This window comes from Uloborus diversus, chromosome 9 (assembly GCF_026930045.1).
Source record: "Uloborus diversus isolate 005 chromosome 9, Udiv.v.3.1, whole genome shotgun sequence".
NCBI classification, from domain to species: Eukaryota; Metazoa; Arthropoda; class Arachnida; order Araneae; family Uloboridae; genus Uloborus; species Uloborus diversus.
Window position 1 is genome coordinate 63,193,436 of NC_072739.1, and position 27,102 is coordinate 63,220,537.

At 30.7% G+C, this 27,102-nt stretch overlaps 1 protein-coding gene across 2 annotated transcripts; it reads right to left on the reverse strand.

Annotated features, from left to right (window-relative positions):
* LOC129229303 (Golgi integral membrane protein 4-like) lies at positions 1 to 27,102 on the reverse strand. Of its 2 annotated transcripts, none has more exons than XM_054863585.1 (12): positions 27,025 to 27,102; positions 25,954 to 26,052; positions 23,813 to 23,995; positions 22,951 to 23,025; positions 20,920 to 20,969; positions 19,496 to 19,646; positions 18,202 to 18,284; positions 14,088 to 14,303; positions 11,303 to 11,737; positions 9,693 to 9,987; positions 4,523 to 4,623; positions 1 to 3,089 (listed from the first exon to the last, which is right to left on the reverse strand). In XM_054863585.1, exons 2-12 carry the CDS (start codon positions 25,994 to 25,996, stop codon positions 3,027 to 3,029), a joined length of 1,695 nt encoding a protein of 564 aa, XP_054719560.1. In that variant the 5' UTR covers positions 25,997 to 26,052; positions 27,025 to 27,102; the 3' UTR covers positions 1 to 3,026. The 2 variants fall into 2 exon arrangements, with proteins under 2 accessions (XP_054719560.1, XP_054719559.1); XM_054863584.1 differs by having other exon boundaries at positions 11,303 to 11,740.

Genomic DNA, 27,102 nt, shown 5'->3' on the forward strand with positions numbered 1-27,102 from the left:
TTTTGTAAAAATAACTTTTTAATGAAAGTGTTCTTTGAAGTACACACAGAAACAAGATTTGATCATAAAACAGCATTTACACATGCAGATGGTTTCAATGCCAATTTTGGTACAACTGATTCAATTACATAATGATGTTACATTAAACAGATTGAATAATTAAAATTATATAAGTGATTGTCTCTGCGGCATTTTAAATTAGAATATGCAAGTGCTAAGTTAAGTCCACATATTATTTTGATACCACTAATTACAGAAACATACATTACGTACTCCAAGCAACTCCCACCCTCCCCCTGTTCAATTCCGCAAAAGAAGTGGAAAAGCATTAAAGTCATAAGAATTTTCTCATACCATATACCACATCACTCCATTATACGTGGAAAACTGATGCACAAGGTTTTAATAAATTAATTAATAATATTTAATTTTAAAATGTATTTCATAAAAAATTTAAAAATGATGTTTTTGTTTGAACCTTTAAATGGCATCATTTGTTTGATTTTGTCATAGAAAAGGCTTCGTCATAAAATGTAACTAAAAGTTTAAATGCAACTTTTGCAAAATAAACCACATGCCGAAGAGTACAACATTTAAATATTTTGACAATATTTTAATGCATTTACAACCGGATGTATAAAGGCTGCACCTTTCTCTTACTAGTGATTTGAAAATAAGATTCTATGTGGACTTCATTTTGCATATCATAAACATGTAAAAGCAACATCCAATCATAACTTTTTCCATCTCAATTTGATAAAAGAAAATAATATTAATAGTAATTGTTCAAAATACATGAATAGATTATATGCATAAAACATCATACTAGGAAAGCGTCAGATTCAAAAAGTTTTTGATATGTTAAAATTTTCTATTGATGCATTTCCATCTTACACCTAAATAGATACAACTAATTAATATTAAACATTAAATACTAATTACAGAGCTAAACATTAATATGTAATTCATAAAATTATTTACAAAACAAAATATTTATAGTTGAAACATATAAAAAATAATTTCTCCGTTAGTAACAAAAATTTTGATTGAAATTTAAAAATTGCACAGTTATTAACCCAATGGCTTACAAAAGAGTATTTTACAATTTTATTTAATAGACATACCCATGGGTGTAGCCAGAGGGGGGGGGGGCAGGGAGGGACAACTGCCCCTCCCTAGAAGAGGGGCTTATCCTCATGTTCGTCCCTAATGTCACAAAAGATAATTTAAAAATACGTTTTTAGGACTTGAATTTCAAAAAATTTCTGGTGCAACTGCATTTTCCCTTTTATCTGGCCATTAATAGCATTTTTTTTTTGGGGGGGGGTGGCTTTAATTTCAAGCTATTTCCCTGGTCCAGTCCTAGAGGGGGAAAAGAGAGCAAACTAAAAACCATTGCCTTAGTGTGCTTGCCCCTCTCAAACAGGAATCCTGGCTATGCCCATGGACATGCCTTTAATAGAAGCAGCTGAATAAATATTTCTACAGCTACAAATGAATATTTTTTAAAGAAAATATTTCTTTTTTAACCTTGTAATCACTCTGCTCACAATTCATATTTTATGAGCCATTTGAATCTTTTATACATCAGTAACAGGCTATTGGATGAAGATACTTGTCAATATCCAGAGTTTCTGTTTCAAAACTAGTTCTGTATCTTGTAAGTTAGGTCATAATTTTGAAATTTGTCAGCCAGAAGTATAAAACAGAAAAAAAGTTGTAACATGCATTTTAGCAAACTCTTTGATTTATATGATAAGTAAAAAAATATTACTTTTACAAGATTAGTGACTAGAAAATACACAGTCATTCATGAATACATACCATATAAATACAAAAACACTTTCTAATTTAAAATTTGGTCGCTAATTTTTAATTTTTCTAAAAACTTATAACTTTTAGATGAATATTCAACATCAAAATTTACTCCTTTTTAATAGTTCCTAAAAGGAAACCTACTTGAGATAATGTTAATTGTTTGAAAAATAACATAATCTTGGTAACACAAATTTGAGCATAATTAAACAAAGTTTAAGCATAATTAAACTTTCAGATTTTTTGCATAAAATCTGTAGCAATTACGTGAGTGAAAAGTTATGAGAATTCAGTCCTAGTTGTAAAATGATTAGCAGATGGATAATAGCACTGTCCATTAGGAGTTAGAAAAACAAGTTGTGCTAAAATTTAAATAAATTTCAAAAACATTAGAAATCACCTGAATGTTGTTTTCTTAATTGCAAACATATTTTGCAAAACAATATGAGAACATGTTCATACTTTTACTCAAAGAATTTCATCGGCAAAATATTAGTTCAAAGTGGCAAGTTATTGGGCTAATACTTATACCGATAATGTTTTTTAAAAAAAGAACAAACAGAAAACATTACAAAATCAAAACACTATTTTAAATTATTTGGATTTTAATGTATAACATTTCTTAAACCGTCTTTTGATGAATTAGAGAAATAGTTTTGTACAAATTCTACATTTTAAATTAAAATCTTATTTAGGAACAGAAAAAATGGCAAAAACTTTTCAACAAGCTATATTCTACACCAGTTGTTAGAAGCATTATTCATTTTTTGATCATATATTTCTAACAACAAGTTCTGAAAAGCAATTGAAATGAGTTAAATAAGCTGAACACTTCATAAACAAGCAAATTTATCCATTTGCCTTTGATAGCCCAAAGGAAATTTATAAAATAGTTGCATGAAAAGATAATACTTTCAATCACATCAAAACCCTTTTATACTATACCCAGCCATGATTGTTCACAAAGAAAAAAAAATGCCACACAGCATTTTGAACAAAACCTTGATAGATTCTTTACACACATCTTTTATACAAGGACAAAAGTTTTCCTTTTATATAGTTTTTTTCCACACATAACAACACAGAGTTTCTAGGCACTCGAAAAGGTGTGCATAAAACCAAAGCTGATGCTTCAGTAAAAAGTTTTGGAAATGTGATGTATAACCAGTCACAACATCAAAGGTCCAAGGGGGAAAGACATTTTTTCACCTTTACTTAGGAGCTACAACAACGCCCTCTACTTCCTTAGCATTGTCAGCATTGTCTTGATTTTCCTGGAGGAAAAAAAAAAATGAGAATACATTTCAGTTACACAAAAAAAAAAAAAAGATATTCTAAGTAAAATAAGTATTTAACATACTATATCCAACATTTATCCATAACTAAAAACCTGAACTCGGAACACAGTTTTTTTTTTTTTTTTGAACCTCAAAGCAGAAAGTGATTACCGTCAAATATTATACAAACCCGGACTTAAAAAAAGAAAAACTGAGAAAATTCCTTGGTTGCCAGTGGCTGGCGTTATAAATTTCAGAAGTTGTCACTTTTTTTTTTGAAATAGTGGTCATTTTTGGCACCCTCAGACCCAAACAATATTTTTAAAAATTTATTGAAGTTAACATGGATCAAAACTTTATTTACAAATTATGTATACAATATATATTGATAAGTTGAAATATTAAGACTGCATCTTGATTTTTGGGATAAATTTTTTTCCAATAACTTGATGCCTTTTGCACATTTTAAGGGTTGTTCCTTTATTTTTTGAGGTGGGGACTGCATAAGCCAAGCAATGATATTCATAAAGATTTTCTTTTTGACATTCATAAAGAACATGGAATTTTGCTCAAAAACTTTGAATTAATAAAAATAGGGAGAAATCTCATTTACTTGCCTATTAACAAAGCTTGGTAAGCATTAATAATAAGAAAAATTCTACTTTTACATTGAATGTAAAAAAATCTCGCTTTTCAAATTGAAAGCATCAGAGGTATAAAAATGGCAAATAAAACACTTTATTAAAGTACAAGAATTATAGAATTGCATTTTAACAAATCTACATGATGAACATTACTAATTATTGCCAAATGATAAAATGTAGGTAAAAATGTGGAGTTAGGTAAATAAAAGCGGAGATGAGGAAATAAAGCCTAATAAAAAAAAAAAAAAACTCTAATTTGAATTCCGAAACTTTGAATTCAAATTATGTTTTTCGCAATCACGAGTTGCGACAAGACTCTACTGGTTAGAGTTATTGTTTCTAGAAATGGCTCCCCCGCCCAAGCATGTCCCTCCTCCTGGGTGCTTACGTGTATATAGTTGTGTGCGTGTGTGTGTAGGCTTACGTGTGTGCACGTAGGCGTGTGTATGTGTGTAAAGGCGTGCGCGCGTAGGCGTGAAGTGTATGCGCATGCGTGTGTAGGACATGGCCGCCACCGCCCAGCAAAAGTGGATTCCGGGGGACAGTGGTCAGGACCAGCCGTGCCGCCGCCGGTGGACGGTGGTGCTGCAGGTCTGGTCCAAGCTGAAAAAGGAACCGGAACATCAAGGACTGTCAAGTGAGAACAATAAGCAATCGTGATTGCTCAATAACAAATTTTCAGTAATAACACACAAAAAAATAACAGAATTCCAGCATATAGATAAAACACAATGCCCGCTGTCAGTAATCACTGAATAACAATTGAATAAACTTGATTGCACTCACTTGGTCATCAAAATCATTGTCTTGCAAAACATTTATATTCTTCATACCACCACCAGCAGCAACATTTAATGGTTCATCATCATTATCACGGTCATCATCTTCTGTTAAAAGAAGTGAAAAGAAGGTAATTACAATGCTTTTATTTAAAAAACAACTTTTTTTTAAACTTGGTAAACTGAACTCAACTTCAGAAAGTTCCAAAAACAGTTGTAAAATGGAAAAAAAGGAAACTTTTCAACAGAAAACACTAAAAGGACTAGTATATTGTGCTCCTGATGATACTTTCTTTTAGATCTTTCAAAAAAAAAGTTAAAATTAATCTGCACCAGTATCAACCAGGATACATAGTATAGAAGGAAACTTGCGCCATACCCTTTTGAGTAACCCAGGAGCCAAATGACACTCAGCACCAGTTCCAAGTCAAGTGGATTAAGTGTACCACTGTTCGTTCAATTCCTTTTTACTGCTTTCAATATTACTTTTCAATAATCATACTTACTGAATAAAATTTTATGATTGTGTGTCACTTCTGGAGTAATTCATGTCAAAAACAAATTAATATCAATTCTGAATGGGTTCCATAGCTACAGGTATATTTCTATACATTTTTGGCTCATTTTCGGAAATATACCAGTCAGACTCAGAGCACAAAAAGTTCTTTTTACAAAATCCCTCATGAAGCAACTGGAAACAAAACATAATCTCCCATTGGGATTAATTTGCGTACCAATTATTCTTTCAATCCTTGAACTATTTTTTTAGATAGTGGTAAATGAATTTCAACAAGAAAAATGTTAACGTCGAACCACCTCTATGGAGAGAATGGCAGCAAGACGTAAATGCTACCAGTTCCCATTTGGATCTAATCAGACACTAAGTTTTGCATGAATCACTGCATTGCTTTTAAGATGTATGGCAGTCACCCAAAAGGAGAAAAACATTCCTTTTTGTTACCCTGTTTTGAGCAACAGGTGTCAAAAACAAATCAGCCCTATTTTCTACTGAGTTTATCTATATACCTTTTTTGCTTAAACAGTTACACTATTTTTTGGACATAGCAGTTATACCTAACATAGAAGAAAGTTTCAGTGTAACATCATTTGGAATGATTTGCACCAAAAACTAAACTGTACCAGTTTCTGTACAGATCAACTAGTATAACAAACATCGTTCATCACAAGCATTACTTTTTAAGTTTCAAGGTCAACAAAAATATGTTCATCCCCAAATGAAAATACATACAAACAGAAACCTTTTTCAAAATTCAAAATGTGCTCAGTATACCTTGAAAATTTGCCATTATTCGAAAAATTTCCTGTTTTCAATACCTTTTTTCATTACCAAGGACATAAAAGAAAACGACGCAAAAATTCTGTAAAAGTTGTTTTTTTACTAGTATAGTGTTAATGCAGGGAAAGCACCCAGTTATGTTCCATTGCATGGAAACTTGGGAGCAATGGCAAACTTACAGGTCCAAGAATCACTGGCAGTTGTTCAGAGGTGCAGCAAGCAATTTATTTTAGTATGCGCAAAAATTACTGATATAACTCAATATTGTCACACTTTTAAATAGTGCAAGAAAATATACATACTTTAAGTACAGCCGAGTCCCAACTTAAGCGAGGGATGCTTTCCAAGACCCCTCGTTAAAGTCAAAATTTCACGTTGTGGAAAAGGGTATGTGTAAAAAGTTTTATAAACATACCCAATTATTTTAGACACTTGTAAACACCACCTCAAACTGTTAAAACCATTTCTTAACTATATACATTACTGTTTCTTACATAAAAAAAAATAATTTTTATGTGTATTTTAAATTTAAAAAAAAAACATTATTCAACATGAAATACTGCTACAATGCACAAAATCAATGATCAATGGGAAAGAAAGACATAAAATAAACCAGTAAGGTACATAAGAAAAACAAATGCATTATAGTTTTAATGTACAGTAGATCCAGTAATGATATCTGTAAGTTAAAAAAGTGAAGTGGAAGATGATTTATGCTGTGTGGCCCAAACCGTTATTCTTATATATTATTTACTACTTATTTATTTTATATTTACTTATTTATTACATACCAGTTCTTTCATAACGTTTTCATCTATGGCAACACCCCTCTTTCTGGTTTTTTAAATTCACAATACAAGAGCAACTTCCATTTTTCTAATTTTTGCATTTCGCTTAGATACTAATCAGTGAATTTTTACGGATTTCCTTTTCCTGACTTTTAATTTCACATATGGAAGATTCACTCATACTTAATTGTTGTGCTACCTTTGACGCATTTTATGGTCGTTAAAGTGCTTAATCTTTAGCTTTTCTTTAATTGTCATGAACTTCCTCTTTTTCTTTATATCTTCACAAGATGATACAGCGCTCTTAGGTGTCATTATCTTTCAACAAATTTCACATTTAGATTGATAAAAAAAGGAAAATGAGTAGTTATTTGAGCGATGCATCAGACTAGTACGGTGTGGGAACTTCCGCTCTCAGTGATGCTAAAGGGATGAAGGTCCATTCACGAAAAAAAATTAGTAGCCAATAACATAGCCGATACTTACACACCGCGATTCCCTCCCGAAACTTTTCGTGTTGCGGGTGAAGAATTCACGTTATGTCTAAAATTCATTACTAGTGAAAAAATTGCATTACAGCCATTTTGCGTAAGTCAGATCGCGTTGTAGCGGGAGTCGACTGTACACTAAAGAAAAAGTGCATTGTGAGCCCGAAAAATTAAAATGGCTGAATAACACTAGATCCTATATGGGTCCAAGTGTGTACTGAATTTTGCTCAATTTCTAGCATTATTTTTTTTGTTTGATGGTCTTAAAAGAAGGAGAAAAAATAAAAGAAAGAAAATACACACACAACACACAAATTAATATTTTTTTAAAATGGGCAAAAGTCCTCAAAACAAATAAATTTAAAAAAATTTAAACATTTTCACAAATTTATTACTATTTTCTAGATACTTTGCACAAAGAAAAAGTAATCACATCATGGATACTAAAAATCTATTCTAAAGAAAATAAAAAATATTAATCCCTCAGCTGCAAATATTGTCAAACTGTTTATATTGTACAAAAGGAAATAATATCTATATGGATTATGGATAAGAGAATGTGGGTTAAAGTGAAATGGCTAAAATAACTAATCTATTTCAAAATGAAAGAGTTTTGAAAACTACAGTACATATAAAAAAACAATGTATTTAAAAATAAAACTTTCATTGAGACATAATTTTTAAATTTTTTGCAGCAAAATTGTACTTTTAAAAAAAAGTGGAAATTTTTCACTTCTTTTTTTATAGGGTAAGTTGAAAAATGAGTTTTTCTTATGAAACATTTCATATTCAATTACTAAAAATATTTTTTATCAAATGATTAAGTAAATAAGAGAAAGAATGAACAAATGAAAATAAAATGAAAATTTAAAAAAATCAGTGAATACATCAATTAGTTAATATATGAGAAATAATAAATGAGGGAATAAAGAGTAAACAAATAAATAAATGATTGAATTATTAAATGAAAGTGTATAAATTAAACTTAACAGAGGTAATTCAGCAAAAAATGATAACTTGAAATAATTTGTTTTTTAAAATATTAATATCAATTTAATAATTGGAGGCATGGAAAGCAGTCTATTACAATGTACCATTATATAGCTTGTTTCTAACTTAAAAAAATATTATTGTCTGATTTTGTTCAGATCCTGAGAATCATGCAAGCTGATGATCTTGTATTGAGAGTAATGGGGTTGTTTCCTTCAGGTCAAAAGTAGTACTTTTTGTCACTGAAATTTATAGAATAAGTAAAAAAAATATCATGGACTCAGAAAATATTTTCATTAATTAAATTTTTAAAATGTCCGATTCTTCAACAAAGCATAGTCTTGATGTCGTCACAAATGATGCACTATGGCACATCTTTCTACCGCATTTCTATATTATGATAATCAAGAAGCGAATTACAATTGCGCTCTACTCTTGCTATCAACCATATCGTTGCCAATACACGTGAGTAAAGATGCGAATTAAATATTTTGGACCGTGAATGGCAACACTGAATGGCATTTCATCATTTGTGATGTCATTGGCAGAAGAGTTAAACGATGAAAGAGCATGGATTTAAGTAATTTTTTAAAAATATTAAACTTAAAGAAATTATTTAAAAAATATGTTTTTAAGCATACTCCTTCAGAAAAAAAAATACTTTTAAAATTTTCTAAACGACCCCATTTCAAGTTAAGTATCATGAGCAAAAGTAGTTTCAAATAAACGAATAAACGATACAAAATGACTAAGCAATTGGCAACACAAAGGTATGTTGATTAAATAACATAGAACAAATGACTTGGGCAGAAAGTCTATGACTGATTTTTTTTCAATGTCATATTTGGTCATGGCCATATTCAAAGGATAGGTTTTTATTGTTTAAACCCCTTCTGAAAACAATTCCAAATAATACTTTTCACTATACTGTTTTTAATGAAAAAAACTATTACTAAAATTATTTTTTTATTTATTTACTTACATTCTTAAAATTTCATTTAAAAACTGAAATTATATGACTGAAGAATTGAACAAACTAAGTGCTTTGTCAGCAGCATTTATTTTTATTGTAGTTATTGGGGTCACCATTTCTTATGAAACAATACACCATTTTTCTTCATATTCTGAACACCTACCGCTAACAAAAACATCAAAGTCTTTAAATATGAAAGTGCCAAACTCTATATTTAACATATTTTATAAATGAAAAAAATATTTAAATTTAAGAAGTATTTCATTGAATTGTGTGTATACAATTCTTAGAATAATGCTTGATTGGATACTTATCTTTTGAGTTACTAAAAAGACATAACACTTTAACAGGAGTGAAGTTAAGCAATGTTCTCAGATTTTTTTTTTCTTCATTTGATAGATACATCAGTTTTTATATTTGCTCATACTGATGTCCTTGAAGCAGCACCCCCTTATTTAAATAACCTATTTTAGCAAAAAATAATATATGAATGAAATCAAATATTATTGTACACATAGGTTTCACAAGAAATGTGTTTGGTAAACCTTCCCTGAAACAAAAGTCTGGTTACGGCCCTGTAATTGGTGCAAATTCCATTTAACAAAGATCACCGTAAAAAAGTAAAAGGAAGAAATTCTCACCTTCTTCGTAATTTTTATCATCCATTACATGGTGAGCATCTGCGCCCCTATGTAAAAATGATTCTCCATTCTTGAGATCCTGTATCTTATTATCAATAGCGCCTAAATCATGAGGAGGCATGTGCAAGGAATCTGGATTGTTAACTTCGCCGGGAGATTTATTCATCATGTCTTGCATTTGAGCATCTGCAAGATCATTATTTGCTTGAGCAGGAAGAGGCAAAACATTTTTCAACTTGCTTTCTTTTCCCATGTCTGGGACTTCAACTTGTTGCTTTGCATCACCGACTGCATACTGAAAGCATAAATTAAGTAATGAATTGTGATGTTATCCAACGGTAATAATATAATTAAAAGACATAACTGTAAAAATGTACTTTTCTATTATAATCACGACAAACAATCTGCAATCAAATTTCAAAGCTTAAATTACGGGGGATAGGGGAGGTACTTTTTTATTATAATCACGACAAACAATCTGCAATCAAATTCCAAATCTTAAATTGCAGGAGGTGGGGGGGGGGGGGCAGAAAAACTATTTGGAATACAACTTTTTTGGCCAGGTGAGAATAAGAACTCATATGAAAAAAATAATAGAGGCATTGGTTTATTGCTTTAAGATGCAATATCTAATGTGTATATTTCCTTCAAATTCAATACCAAGCAAATGTAACGGTTTTGGGGCACAGCAAGAAGAGGTTTTGTATGTTAGCCTGTGCAGAGCTTTCGATTTTAAGCCATATTGCCATTTTGTGTAGGAAATATACAGAGTGATCCAGAAGTGGGGGTAAGCCTATTTTATTTTCAACATTGTTAGTTATGGTTGAATGTTTGTTATACACAGTTACGTAAGTACCCCATAAACATCAATAAAACACCATCCGCGCAGGGCCTGATTACTGAATAGGCCAACTAGGCCGTGGCTAGGGCTGACTGAAATTACTTTCATGCAATACCTGAAATTGGAAGGATTGACTACATAGGGGCCACAAAAAGATTTTTGGCATAGGGCCCTCTGATTTATTAATCGAGCCCTGAGACCATCGAGTAACACAGTTGAATTCTGCACAATATTCTCATAGATGTTTTGCAGTAAAATATCTCTGAATCCCTGATGCTCACAAAATATCTGTAGGAACATGGCTCAGAATTCAGCTGTGTTTTATTGATATTCATGACTCTTAAGACTTCCAACTAACTGTATTTTACAAACAGTCAACCATAACTCACAATTTTTAAAATAAAAAGGGGTACATCTACTTCTGGACCACTCTGTACTTACATTTTTGGTCTGTTAACCCCCCCCCCCCAAAAAAAAGAGAATATTTCGGTAACATTAGAGCAAGGGTTCATTTGGTTTGGTGAACTAAAAGAAGTAATACTGTTATTAAAGGCAGTTATTTGTTTATAAATCTTGTAAGAACAGATATATTTAATGCTTCTAAAATAAGTTAGAAAAAAGTTTTAGAAGCTGATTTTTAATCAAATACAGTGTTAAACTTATGATTTTATGTATATACACTTTTTTAACATTTAGGAAGCAATTGTAATGTTATTGAAAAATTCTCACCCATACACAATAATACATTGTAAAAAGTCTATAGTTCTACCTGCGGACCATATTCTCCTCTTTCAGCAGCATGGTCATCTTTATCAATTGCATTGTCAGCAAAGTTATTTGGAGGCAAAACTTGAGGATGGTTCTCCAAGTCCCTTGCCAAAGCATTGTCCTTTTTCAGTCCAGTGTCCAATGTGTCGTGGGACAATTTTGTTTCATCATTCAAAGCTTCAATTTTGTTTTGAAGATCTTTTTCTTCAGCTTGGTCGGAGAGTGCCTTCTTGGGTGCTTTGTCATCTTTGTCCATTAGTTCCACAGCGGCATCAATCTCTTTATTTGCCTCGTCTTTTTCATCGAGAGGTTTCGGAAGAACGCCATCACCAGCAGCAGCATGGGCGGGGAGAACATTTGGCTTCTCCAAAACATTCGATTTTTCAGACTTGACGGGAAGAGATGTTCTGTTTTCTTTTTCTTTCTGCTCTTCAACCTGCTGAAGAAAAAATAAATTGTGAACTAAGGATGGAACATGAGGTCAAATGGGAGTGAGGAATTATGAGAAATGGGCTTATAGTCAAGAGCTGACAAATTCTCTAAAATCTAGAAGCTGGGCGAAAAAGTTGGAAGCCAGCTCTTATTTTCCAAACTTAAACATTACACAGTAATTTCTTCACAACGCATCATTTTATCGTCATTTTTCTGAATTCCATAACAAATTTTGAATTATTCTTCAAACTTACAATTCAAAGCAAAAAAGAAACTGAAATTTAAAGTCATTAGGTTATGTGTCTCAACTTATGCAATTATTGAGGGAGTTGATGCAGGATAGATAATTATAAAGTTTTTTTGAAACTAATGTTGAAAACCAGGGTTGATTCAAGTTTGATTCAAAGTACATTTAATAGAAATTCTGCTACTTCACATTTTTGTTTGAGCGAGCTTTGATGCACAAAATGAAATGTATCAATTTTTATTTTTTACCAGTGATGTGACACATTATTTCCTAATGTTTTCATTATCTTTTGCATTGGTTTTTGAAAAAATTCTTAAATGCACAACACATTTCACTGTTTAAAGTTATTCAAACCTTCCATTCTAGTGAAAAACACATTTTAAACTTATCTGATATGGCCCTGCTTGTAACAATTTATATTATTTTGCTGCTAAACATAATTGTCTATTTTTTGAGCAAACAAAAAAATGGTAAAGAAAAACAAACAAAAACTTTAAACTTAGATGAAAGCAACTCATTTTAGTTACATATGAGTCATGACATTATAAATACACAGTTGCTATTTTTCAGAAAAAAATTTCATAAACAAGAAGCACTGTAAGCAAACTATTGAAGCCTTGGGAACGATAACAGAATTAAATGTGACATTTTACAATTAAAAGAAATGTTCTAATTTTGGAGCAACAAGCTACAAAAACAGAAAATATTTTAACCACTCAAAACATCTCCCTTCAAATGAATGGTATGAGAGATAATTATATTGATGTTTTATTGCTTGATAGTTCAAAACATATTAGCAGATAGAATAACTATGGAAAAAGAAAAAACTTATCATGGAAAGCAAAGAATATGGTAATGGTTTAATTAAAAATCTGGTTCCAATTGCTAAGTTTTTAAATAAAATAATTAGAACAGACAAATAATGGATTAAGCCGTAGTTTTTTAAAATTGAAATAAAAGATTGAATCATTTACTCAATCTGCATTAGTTTAAAAAACTTTTAAATCTAATATTTTACTTTTTTAATTAATGCTTAATTAAAATGCAGCAGTACTAATTACATTAATTGTTTACCTGTTTTTACTTCTTGTGATAAGTAATATTATAAAAACTACCAACTATTTTCTCGCAAAAGAATGGTTTATTTAATTATTTTGTTCAATGCACTACCACATTTCAATCCTAACTTAAATGTAAATAATAAATGTGTGGCAAATAAATAAATTAAAACAAAAACAAAAAAATTAATTTGAATTTTGACATCTTGAATTCAAATTACGTTTTTTGCAATCACGAGTGTGTGTGTGTATGTAGGCGTGTGAGCTTGTGTGTGGGGTATGTGTGTTTGTGTATAGGGGGTATGTGTATGTGTGTGTAGGCATGTGTGTTTGTGTCTGTGTGCAGGCATGAGTGTGTAGGTTGTTGTGTGTATGAGTGTTTGTGTGTGGGGGGGGCGGGGTATGTGTGTGTAGGCATATGTGCTTGTGTCTGTGTGCATGCAAGAATATGTGGGTAGTTAGTTGTGTGTATGTGTTTACGTGTGTGTATGTATTTGTGTGTGTGTGTGTAGGTGTCTGTATGTATGCGTGTGTGTATGTGTAGGTGTCCGTATGTATGCGTGTATGTATGTGTGCATGTGTAAGTATGTGTTTGTGTGTGTGTGTGTGTGTATGTATGGGCGTGTGTGTAGGATATGAACGCAACCTGGAGATGGCTTTCGCTAGAGGAGCAGGGCATCGTGAGGAGCTGGTCGCCGATGATGCTGTGGAGGGTGCTGGCGGGAAAATAAAATGATAGCACATCAAAACAGTCAAATGAAAGCAATAAGCATTCGTGATTGCTCAAAAAAAAAAAAAAAAAAAAAAAAACCATTTTGGCTGAATTCAGAGAAATCTACTGATTTCACTATTAATTAGCATGGTATGGTGTTGAAAATAGATGCTTTTAAAGCTTGATTTCAAATCAAAATTGCTTTAATTGGAAGTCTTTATGAATAAATTGTCACACACAATTTTCAGATAAACAAAATTATCTTATTCAAAACAGGAAAACATAAAATACAGAAATAATGAACTATTAACTAGATCTTAACAAACATTAAAATTACCATGGGCTCTTGAATAGGCAGCTGGCCTTGATCAGCTTTGTCATCAATTTTAATTTCATTTTCTTCTGCGTTCTTCTTTTCATCAACCTTTTTTTCATCCTTTTTTGATGGCTCAAGGATGTTAGGTGTATTTTTATGAGTTTTCAATGATTCCTGACAAGTGTTCAGTTCATTTTGTATTTGTTGCTGTTGTAACTGGCATAAATTTTTTTCACTCTACAAAGTCAATGAAAAAAAACCAGACATAAACTAAAAATATACACAAAAAACAATCTTCATGTAAAATTATAATTTTTGCCTATTTATGCATGAATGTTTCAATAAATTTTTAAGTGCACATCTTTCAGTGTGAAAGCAATCATATCTCAACTGCACTCAACTGCCTTGGATAAAATCTTCTGAAAGATTACAGAATTATATTTATAAATTATTTAAAAGTTTTTAAATTGAGAACTGATAAAAAAATTGCTGCTGCAATCTTCCATTATTTTTTGAAAATATAGTAAACAAGGAAGAAAATGCAATCTTTAACCATATTTAGGAAGCGAAAATGGCAAAAATTTAGTCAATTTTGAAAGATCCAACAACATATTATAATTTAGTTAAATTACTTATAATTTTATAAGTTAATGCTAAGAATAAAATATTGTAAAGTAACACTGAGATATAAACCAGTTTTTTATTTAATAGAAAAAAAATAACTGGTTTTTGGACACTTGTTAAAATTATGAAATAGTAAACATACACTGAAAATTATTAAAAATATGAAGTAGTTTGACAAAAGTCATTAATTTTACTAACTTAAACAACAATTCAAGCAGATTATTAACTTACAAGAATATTAGAGCAAACACAGTGAAGCACCATTTATCAATTATACGTTTTTTAAATTGGTCTCCACGGAGTCTGATACACATTAACCTATACCTATTATACGTTTTTTCATTAGTATGCTTTTTTCGTATAGTCCCTTAAAAACGTACAAAGGGTGCTTCACAGTACATACAACAAACACAAAAATTTATGAACCAATAGTTTTATTGCTTAGATATATACAGTAGAGCCATGTTTTAGGCGGAGGTTATGTTCTACGAAAATGCTGCGTATATTAAAAGTTGATAGTAGTATTAAATGGGGATTAGGTTCCCCCTAAAAAAAAATGTTTCATTCTAGTGACAGATAAATATATAATAAGTTTAAAGTATACTACAGTATGAGACCCCAATTTTGGAAGACCTGAAAAGTATTTTGAGTATTTCTTCCCTGTTAAAAATTTTTTATGAAAAACACTAAAATTTCAGCTTTCTAAACTTGTTTTCTCCCTTAAATTTTAGCAAAAGAAGTACAGGAGTCCTATTGCCCTCAGATCTCATTTGTGCATGTAAATGGGCAAAATTATATCTAAAGAGTTAAACTTTACATAGAATTGAAAAGAAGTGCAGCTCCCATGAGCTCATATGCAAATTATGAACCGACAAACATTATCTGAACTGAAAGTGCTATTCACTACAAGTTCCTTTAATTGAGTATGTAAACTATCCCTACATTTTTTACTTAAAAGGTCGCACAGCATAAAAACTTTCACAATTAATTCAATTGAAACTTCTTCGTCTGACTTACCCTGTTGTACTATTGTAGAATATATTGCAGATCAACCAATGCCAGATTTAGTAAACTGGGTTTTCCTATTTACTAACTACAGAGTTTATTGAAGTTTGCTTTGTGACTGAAACTGAGCTGGAAAATTTACAGTGGAAGCTCGATTACCCTAAAATTACCGGAGGTAATTGAGACTGCTAGTGCCTCAGATGTCTGAAATCTTGGTTAGTAGAAATTTCGTATAAAAGCTTATCAGGATCGCAAATTTTTGAAATACCATACCACAGACCATTTTTAAATGATGAAAATGAATATTAAAAACCAATGTTTTAAAGTTTTTAACTAAAACAAGAAAATGACTTGTAGTAAGTTTTAAAAAGCCAATTAAATATTTTTACAATGCCAAGTTAAAAATCGAATGATGCATTTAACAAAACACAAGTTTCCAGAAAATATTATTTTTATTTTCAAACTTCAAATTTATCATTTTAAGAAATTTACATTATTTAAAAAAAAAGTTTGTTACTTTTCTTTGTAAAACTCCCGAATTTCTGTCAATAGCTGCCTGATCAATGGCAAAAAAATGGTCGTCATTATCAGCTCAGTTAATAGCAACCTCGGTTAATCGAGGTTCTGCTGTACTTTTTTTAATTGCAAAGAGAACCCTGGATTATATGGTATATCGGAAAATTCGAATTTCTTGACAGGCTGGTCAACCTGTTTTATTTTCGGCATGCTGGCTAATGCAGGGTAATACAGCATAATATGTACAGTACGTTCAAAAAGTCTTTGACACATTTTAAAATTCATAGAAAAGCAACAAATTGTTGATATGAACATGAAATTTGTGAATAATGCTTCACCCACTTATTTTTTTTTTTTTTTTTTTGTGTTCATTTGTGTCAAATTGCGTAACAGTGCTAGCATTGAAGATCTGAAAATGAAATGACTTCAGTAAGCTTAACTGCTCCGCACTCCATGCTGGCTAGAACTAAGAACTTGAGTACCGTTTAGATGTGGTTTGAGTAACAATTGGTGCACCTATTCAACTGTAGTAATGAAAGGTATTGCTTTCTGATTAATAAAATGATTAACATGGCACATTACGTTTCTTTGCCTAGCTCCACCTTCAAATGCACTTTGGAAGTGTTTTTCCCTTTTTTACTTTCTTCTATATCTAATATATAGAAGAAAGTATTGGATTCGTGCAAATTTTCGAATTTCGAATTTTGACGGATTCGAACGTTTTGAGGTGTGCTGAGTCCATTTCGACCATTTTTGGAAAATGTCTGTCTGTGTGTGTGTGTGTGTGTATGTATGTGTGTCACGTCTGTGTGTCACGTCTGTGTGTGACCAGTTTTTTGTGGCCGCTCTACAACAAAAACTACCGCATGAAATCGAACGAAATTTAGTACACATATGTGCCCCTATGTGAACTTGTGCCCATTAGTTTTTGGCGCGAATTCCTCCAAGGGGGGTGGAGCAATGGGACGTTTTTCGAGTTACGCGTGCTTGCTATTCCTCAGGAAGTAACTGGTGGAATCTAACAAAATTTGGTCCATATGTTGGTATTAACAGGAACAGGTGCTGATTCAATTTTGGTGTCAATAACTCAAACGGGGGTTGAGCTATAGAACGTTTTTTGTCGTCAATTGTGACTGCTGTATCTCAAGAAATAATGAACGGAATGAAAGAAAAATTTATCGGCAAGTAGCCCTTAGTGGGTATAAGAACTGATTTTATTTTTGTGTTAACAGCTAAAAAGGGGGTAGCGCAATCACCCGTTCTTTTTTTCCATTTTGAGTGCCCTATCTCAAGAAGTAATGCTACGTTCTGGTTGAAATTTGGAATATATGTGAATCCATTTGTAAACAGGCTTTGGTTCAATTTTGACACCCATCGCTCCAAGAGGTGTTGATTTTTTTTTTTTTTTTTTTTTTTTTTTTGCGAATAAAAATATTTTTATTAATGCAACAATAAGAAAGATAAATCGTAATAGATTGTCGTCTGCGTATTTCTCGTGATTTTAATTGTATGGAAATGATAGGAAATATTATCTCAATGATTTAAAATTTTTAACTGTTGCCATCTTATGTTTGTTAACAAATAAAATATTTGTAATTAATTTAAGCAAGGCTTTTAAAATAACTTTCAATTTTCGCTCTTTGCTTTGCTTTTGCAATAATTCAGACATTGGGATGGTTGTCAAGTTTTTGCATGTGTAATTTCGTTTTTGTTGGGAATATTGCTTCCTCGTCAAGCATGGGGAGGGATCAGAAAAAAAATATATATATATAGAAGAAAGTTTCGTGATGGCCACAACATACTAGTTTTATGATGTCATAAAAAATTTGTGAACCTGTGAAGTATTCTTGTGCAAAATATAAATTCATACGACAATTAGCTGCTTTTCTATGATTTTTTCAAATGCGTCAAGAACTTTTCGGACTCCCTGAATACATAATGGCTGCAATATCACATTCTAAAATGTATTTTATAAAATATCAATACTTACTGCATGTTGTTCTAATTTCCAAACAAATGCATTATTTGACATCTCCAACTTATCTTTTTCATTCAAAAGTTCACTAATGTGAGCTGTAAAAAAAATTCTGAATAAGCTAAAGCAAAAATAGTTGAGCTTAAAAGAAATACCATGATAATTTCTTCAGGAAAACAATTTTAAAAGCTTTAACAATCCTCTTTCTGCACTTAGCTTCTTTGAAGCTTATTGCTGAAGAATCGTTCACCAATTAGCTTTTTTCACTTATTAATTTTCATAGCCTTAAAACTATTAAAATTTGTTTGTGATAGGAACTCGACATAAAAAAAAATCATATACAGTAAAACCTTCCGAACTGGCCATCCTTGTTTAACAGCCACCCCTGTCAGTGGCCAATTTTCCACAGCACAGAACTTTCTATGCCAGGGTCTCCAAACTTTTTGTATGAAAGGCAATTTTGGAAAATTTCTTGAGAGGAGCGAGCCAATACCCAAAACAGAGGTAGTTCATCATACAAATGTAGCTCAGAATCACAGACAAATTTGTGAAGTAAAGCCAATTGAAACATGAAAAATTATTTTTTTAAAGGTAAAAATCAATTTGGAAAAATAAAAGTGATTCATGTATAACTGAAATCCTTTCTTTATATGATTGAGGCTAATTAGCAGAAGATATTATCCATGCATTTATTATTACTACTATTTTTGCAATGATTAACAGAAAAGTTGTTAACAGAATACAATACAGTTCATTGACTTTATCTTTCGGAAGCTTGGCAATAAGTCAGGTGAATTTTGTGAATGGTTTTGGCTTCAACTAACAAGGATACAACTCGATAGAAGTTTTCAAAAGTTCTCAACAGAAGATAAAATATAGGAAGGCTTGAAAATCACTGTCAAAACAAATTTATTAATGTCCAAGCAGTAAAATAGCACAGTAGTGAAAAATGAAATAGAAGTGACGGTAAATGGATTTCAAAAGCATAAAAAATCAGGGTGGGGCTTAGAAGCATAGTAATATATAAAATGCTTAAATTTCACTCCTTATATGTAAAAGTTGGCAATTATGTCTCATTGATCAAGATCAACTATATTAGGAGCTTATAAAGCTCGTACATAAAATACATGAAATTTGATACTGAATTTTGTGATTACATGAGACGGAACACAGAATGATCCAAAACTAAGAATATTCACTAAAATCTTTAGAATATGGCACATAAAATACAGAAATCCAATGGAAATTTGAGGCGAACAAAACGAGCCCTTTTATCCCATAAGAATCATTAATCAATTTGTAATCTTACTCTGTAACTTTTCTATTTCAGCATCCTTTTGGCTTTGTACAGTCTTTAACTGTTCTTTTAAAGCATTTTCCGCCTGTGTTTTGTCATCTTCCAACTCTGCATAATTTGTTTTCAACTGCGAAACCTGAGCCTCAAGTTTTTGATCCTTGTCCTGAAAATGCAGAAAAAAAAAATAAATAAAATAAAGAAATATTGGCGAAAAATATATCTCACAAAAATCATTTATATATTTATTTTAAAAAGCAGCTGTTTGGGCTTTTTATTGAAACTTAAAAAACCAGATTTCAGAAAATGAGAGCTTTTCAAAAAGATAATTAAAAAAAAATATTACTAAATAAGAATATGGAATGAGAAAAATAATTTAGTTATAGCAAAAAAAAAGAATAAAAAAAAATATATATGTATATGAACAAATGTATTTGCATTTGATGATGACAGGGCAGGTACACTATTTGCACTTTTAAGACCTTTCTAGGACTCTTCACGACATGAATCAAGGATGTGAAGCGACTGAAATGAGTTGAACTAAATTAAACAAAAGACAAGTTAAAAAAGAGCATCTAAAACTATTTTATTTTCAGTTCACTAACAAATAAATAAACCTTCTGCTGCCCAAAAATTATTCCCTGTAGAAAAAAAATACTTAGATGCCCAGAATCTTAACTAAAATATTTAAATGCAAATATAAACTTGCACCAGTACCAATAACATAAATATGAAGCACTAAAATATTGCAACACTAAAGTCACACTGGTCAGAAAAAAAGAAATAATGTCCCTATAGGGAAACATAATAATAAATTAAGATGAGAAATGAGAATCACAGTGGAATGCAGAGAGTTAACTTTATATGTAATACTGCAAAAATCTTAAATAGCAAGCTTAACGTAATTATGTGCCAAGACAGGGAAAAAAAAAAAAAAAGAACTGAAACCTTAGTATAAATTAATAAATATTTTTAGCAGTAGAACATTTTTGTCAGCCAATATAAATATTTTATTTATTCTCAGCAACTACAATTTTTAAAGACACATAAAATATTAAATTTAAATACTTTTAAGCTAGAGTATTTTAAATTAAAAACGCTCTTAATATTTATATATTTGTAAATTAAGCATATTGACTTTTGCTGTTTTCTCCACGAAGAGCTTTCTATATCAAATGCTTTACTACACCACTTATGGGAATCAGAAAATCATATACTTTCCCGATGATTTTGCATATTATCTCAATTTCCAAAGACTTTCAAGAGCTTGAAAATAATAATATTAATAATAATTCCAGGACTTTCAAGTGTTTCCAAGTTGCAAACACACCCAGTGAAGAATAAACAAATATTTGGTTTCATTAATAAAATATTAGGCATTTTAAATAATAATCTTTAAAAAGTTCTACTTGATTTCAAAAAGGGAATGTGAGCATTACTTTTTCTTCTTGCAGCTTGAATTCTAACTCATGAACTTGTCTGTCGTACACTAAACAAAAATAATAATAATAATAATAATAATAATAATCACTACGTTAAAAACACATAAGTATACACAATTAAATTTTTCTGGAAAATAAAAAAAGCTCAAAATTGCTGTATAAACCATGATATACAGCATTTACAATGACTGTAAACAGTACAAAGAAATCAGGCAGATACTTCTAATACATGACACTAAAGTTACTTAGTACTTAGTTAAGTAACTGAGTGAAGGTTGTAGGCTGTAGTTGGCAAAAAAAAATATTTGGGGGAATGCTCTTTTTGACAGGGTAGATGTCATAGTTGACGGATGTTTATTAAGCTAAATAAAGTCAGTTTAGATGGTTTCTGTGGGGATCTTTAATTTAAAAAGCATGCTTTTATCAACTAAAACAGAGAGAGAGAGATAAGTGTTTTGGAACCAAATTTACATTAAGTTTGTATTATTTTTACAATAACCAAATACTTCATTGAAAGGCATACCCCCGCATCCCTTCCACCTACAGCACTACACCAACCATCTCTATGTTTCTTGTTCTTAACTTCTCAATCAAGATAATTCTGTAAACGTTGTTACTCTGCCAGCACAGTGTCAATGCAAAGAATACAACTTGCACTCGCTATTATTTTGTGAATTAAGTTGAATGTTGATGGAAGATAAAATATTTGGATTAATTACCCTATTTGTGGAACATAACTATTATGGATAGGCCGAAGATTGATAAGAGGAAAATTCATTTACTGCAATTTAATTTACACAATAGAATAATAGTGTTAAATTGAATATAAACCCAGTGAAATCCCGTTACAATGAACTTCAAGGAAACCCAAATTTTGTTTGTTGTAATGGGGATTTCGTAGTAACGGAATTCACGTAATGTATTCAACATTAAATCAGGATTGAAAATTTATTTTGTGGAAATGGAAATTTTGTTGAATTGCTATTGGTTGTCACATAATTTCACTGTATATAATTATGTCAATAAGTTTAAACAAATAACATTTTAAAAAGTATTTTTAAAAAATATAACAATCATAAACCTGCTTAAATTAAAATTCAATTTTATAGCATCTGACTTAAATGTAAGTAAAAAGTCACAACACAATTTCAAGGTGGTTTCTTCAATGCTTTCACGCCCCTGGATCTAGTAGTTGATTTCAGGCTAAGAGCAATTTTGTACATCATGGAAGTAAAATGTAGAGGAGTTACACTTCATTGATAAGTATGATACTAACATAAAAGTTTAACTTATTCAAAAGTAAACAATAATATTTTTCCCATAACATTCGGGAAAAAAAGAAGAAATCTATCAAATGCTCACTTTGTAAAATTCAAAAAGAAAGTACCATCATCTTGATAATATTAAGAAACAACAATCAAGTTAAAAGTTTTATACATCTAACAATAACAAACATGCTCAAAGGATGAATTATTTCAAGACAATTTACAATAAACATTTTAAAAAAACACAAAAAATACTTTATGATTGCATTCATTTAAAATCAATTTAAAAAATATTTTAATTAAAAATAAATATAATTTCCTTATGTCTCTTAGAAACCAAAAACAAAAAATAACTAAATCCTAAATCCCCCTTCCCAAATAAATAAATAAATAAAAATATAAATAAGAGAGAAGAAGAAGTCAAATTAAAACGAGAGCTCTCCAACAGACAGTGAACAAATTACAGAGAAAATAAATGCTGAATGTCTAGACACTAACCTTGAAACCAAACTAAATGTAGACTACACGTTACAAAGGTTTAAAATTTCACAGGCATAAGCAAACAGCTTGCAGTTGTCAAATGTGAAAGCACCTTTAATTATTTAATCTCTCAATTTAATTTAATTTTGGGTGCATCAATAAAACTTTTAGTAATACAATGGAACCTTGTTACTAGAAGTTTAGAACTTAAGACAGGTGGACCATAATAGTTATTTCATGTTAACCGGATTTCATCTTATCTAATAAGTTATTAAATCATTACCTTCTTTAGTCTGCTTATGATCTGTTTTCTCTTGTTGTAGTGATTTTTCTAATCGATTTTTATGTTCATACACAACTGAAAAAAAAAAGGACAGTTAAATATAGTGTCTGCATAAGTTTCTGAAAAAATTATAATCAATGAATTGCAAGCAAAAAAAAAAAAAAAGATTGCATGAATTGAATAAATCACACAAACAAAGTCAATACAAATTAATAATCTGATTAGGCAACATAATCTGTTCTTAAAATCTTCTTTGTTTTAGAAGTAGCTGATCTAATAGTAGTAGATAAATATTATTAGAAATATTTATCTACATTTAATACCAGCAAAAATCCCTAATGCGATATGTATATCCATACCAAATGGTTAATTTTACATGTTTTAGTTTGAGAGGGAAACCGTCAAAGCGTAACCAACAAAAACTAATTTTTATGCCATTACTTGCATAAGAGTGTTTAACTTGTTGTAATACAAATCTTATTAAAAAAATTGTCATATTATGATTTAATATTTGAAAACATAAAAAGTATTTTTAATGGTTACAAGTGTATGAACAACTGTGTTTGAATGTACATGAACATTCATGCAAATTCAATATTTTAAGATGATAAAAAAAGTATCAGATAAAAGTATATGTAAGGAAAGAGCTCAAAATAAAGATATAAGAACAAAACTGACACTTCATTGACTTTAAGAAATGATGGATAATAAATGCTGCTGTAGAGAACTTTTTTTCTGTCCTTTTCTACATAAAAAGTAAGAAAAAAGTTAGAAATATCTCTTCAGTGAAAAGACATTTCACAAATGATTATATAAAACGCAAGCGTAAACGTTTCTGAAATAAGTAATTAACTGTTGTTACCTTGAAGCTGTGCTGATAAAGAATCTCTTTGTTGTTGACATTTTTCATTGATGCCTTCTAATTCTTTTAAACTAGAATGTGTACTACTTAGCATAAATACAATAAAGCAAAGGACCCCAAGAACAGCAACATATACAAATAATTTTCCTCGAGAATTCCTCATTATCACAATAAAAACAGGATCTAAGAAAATTGAAAAAGAAATAAGATAAATGAAGAAAAATATATTAAGTTTTGTCATTCAAAAAAGTAAGACACACCTTGTAACAATTGCAACAACAATGCCTACATTAAAGTAACAGAAACATCAATAAGAAGCTTCAAAAATGATAAGAGTCCATATCAATTATTTTTTCAGTTTTATCCAAAATTTCACGATCCCTAATTATGTTCGAAAAGATTTTCAAAGATGAAAACAAAATTTCATTATTATATACAAAATTAACTTCCTTTTCAAAGTAGTGTGAGCAGGGTGTGCTGATCCGATATTTTCAATTTATTCCCTTGAACTGTGACATTTGCAATATAAAATTATGCACATCAATACTATTCTTTTATTATTAAAAATAACCTAAAAGTATATCATGGTTTAACATCTCATTAATATAATGCGGTAATATGACATTCTGCTGCAGGCAGGTTAATTGCAATATCTGCATAAATCTGCTTTTCAGACATTTGAAGAAATGCATTTTGGATTCAATAATAAAAATAGGGAAATGTTGGAACAAGACTGTTTCAAGCTTATGTTTCAGCGTAAACCAAATAAGCAAGCTTGTACAACACCTAGCACACCTAGTGCACACTGCCACATCTGCAAAAACTACTTTTCGAGAAAAATCAATTTAAATGTAATGCACCTTAGCTTAAACTCTTATAGTATGACACACTGACACAACTCAAAGATAAGGGAAAAAAAGACTTTATTTGTGGCTGTTTTGCATTTTAATAGCACTAAATAAAAATGCACCAGAACATGTTTATAACTCAAAATTGACAATTTTTGACTTCTGGTGGTGTTGTATTGACAAAAATGCAAAAAAAAAAAAAAAAAAAAAAAAAACCTAAATGGATCTAGTCAATTTTTCACAGAGCATATGAATATAATTGTCAATCGGCAGTATAATAGTCAGTACCAATATTGGTTGTGCTATTGTTTAATTTTAAAACATTAAACTATCACATCTTGAAAATGATTCTAAATATCATTCATATGAAAATACTATTCAAACTACAAAAAATTTTGCATGAAATATTTAGACTGAAAGGAACATTAGTTTTAATTTCATACATTTTGATATCATAAAATAAACAACAGTGGTTTGAGGATGCATTTGCTGTTAAAAAAGTCATTATGTGGAGTTGATTGAAAATTTTTGATTTAGATCAAGATCAGGGTCGGATCTGTGTACCCGCAGAGTGGGGGATGGGCATGGCCTTAAAGGGCCAAACGGCCCAAGGAATTGGAAAGAAAAATAATTGGAAAAAAAAGTAGCACTAATAGTAGTACACGTGTATGAGTAGGATATTAACGCAAATTGGAGACGGTTTTCGCTAGAGGAGCAGCATCGGGAGGGACTGGTCGACGGTGGTGCTGCAGAGGGAGGCGAGGAGGGGGGGGGGGAAATAAAATCATAGGAACATCAAAACCATCAAGTGAGAACAATAAGCAATGTGATTGCTTTAAAAAAAAAATCAAAAATTAAGTCATGAAAATTTTGTTATGAAACAATGTAATGGGGGGGGGGGGGTATTCAACTTCCCGGGCCCCTTCCAAAAGAATTTTTGGTATCCGCCCCTGCTAACATGAACAAATTGAATCAAAATAGCATAAAATAAGTATTTAAGTACAAAAAATGCAAATGCAATATAAAAGCAACAAATTTCAGTTCAAAATAAGTTGCACTGCACTAGATTTTTATGCTGTACTAGTTTTCAGTTGTTGTGTGAGTCATGCAATGAATTAATCATACATTAAATGTCAATTCTTAAAATAGTATTTTATTGTAAAGGTAAACTTTTTACTTAAACAATATGGAAAAATAAGATAAAAATAACTACATTTTCAGAAATACAAACAAGGCAAAAAGATAACAGATGATTTTAAACATGTTGTTATTTTTTTAAAAATTGATACATACTAGATGTAGGTAAAGATTCTGATTCTCCCATATGAGATTTCATCAAAACAAGCTTTCAAGCATCTGGAAATGATACTACTATGCCAAGCATTTTGAAACCTAGATGATGAAGAAAACACTATGATTAAGCCAATAGCAACAATGCTTTCATAGGTAAAATAATTTTGTCTAACTTGCTCAACCCATATCAATTCAGTACTAAAAGTTAGGTTAATGATCAAAATTAATGTTCAATAATATCAGTAGATGTAGACTACAAAAATTTTAAAGAAGTCAAACATATCTTTGATCTCGAGAAAAGCTTTTTTTTCTATGATCAAAACTCACCTATGATCATACATTGTAATTTGGGGATGTCTATAACTGATGTATATAACTTTCCAATAATCCCCTCCCCCCTATGTTTGTCACAAAGTGTCTACTTTGCTATTTCTCATTCTCCTGTCACATGTCACAGAGTATTTCAAAAAATTCCTTATTTCACACTTTTTGTCAATTTCACGAGCCCTTCTCCGCACAAAAAGGTACCGGAGCAGAATTTCAAAACCTTTGCATAAGAAGTTTCACTTCAACAAATTATCTTTCTTCTTATAATATAGATCATAACCTCAGCTAAGGCTTGATCACGGTCATTGAAACAACTTACACTTTAACTTCATTTCCAGCAACTAAATTGCACATTCTCGGAATTTGATTTCGTTAGTTTTAGTAATTAAGATAAGTTTCAGCTGACAGTAAGACATTTAGCACACGATCAGGCATTCTTATCGTTTAAACTTTTAAATCCATCCATTTTAACTAATAATTTCATACCATTTTAATAAAAGACATAAATGCAAGCGTCTACACAATTTGATGAAATGTGCTGATGAAAATCACGATTTTAGTAATCTGAACAACTCTTTTTGACACCGGTTGAGTCAAATTTGTTAATGATTTCCAATGATAATTTTACCCAGTCTAGAACTCGTATTCTTTCTGAAACTTTAGGACATAATAGAAAGCGATCGAAAATATAATTAAATAAAAATAGAGTGCACGGATAAATATTATGATTAAAATAAGATTTACCGAAGTTTCAATCATACAGCATCAGCATTAGACACGTACGGTAACAGTAAACAATCTGAGCAAGCTGAAATAATAAAC

What these genes read in the sequence shown, in the direction of transcription:
- LOC129229303 (XM_054863584.1), bottom strand. Translation starts at nt 25,996, where the DNA reads ATGAAATCTCATATGGGAGAATCAGAATCTTTACCTACATCTA. An exon ending in GAGGAGAATATGGTCCGCAG is followed by an intron (nt 9,988 to 11,302) that starts GTAGAACTATAG and finishes TTATGCTTTCAG; the next exon opens with TATGCAGTCGGTGATGCAAA. An exon ending in TGATAAAAATTACGAAGAAG is followed by an intron (nt 4,624 to 9,692) that starts GTGAGAATTTCT and finishes TTCTTTTAACAG; the next exon opens with AAGATGATGACCGTGATAAT.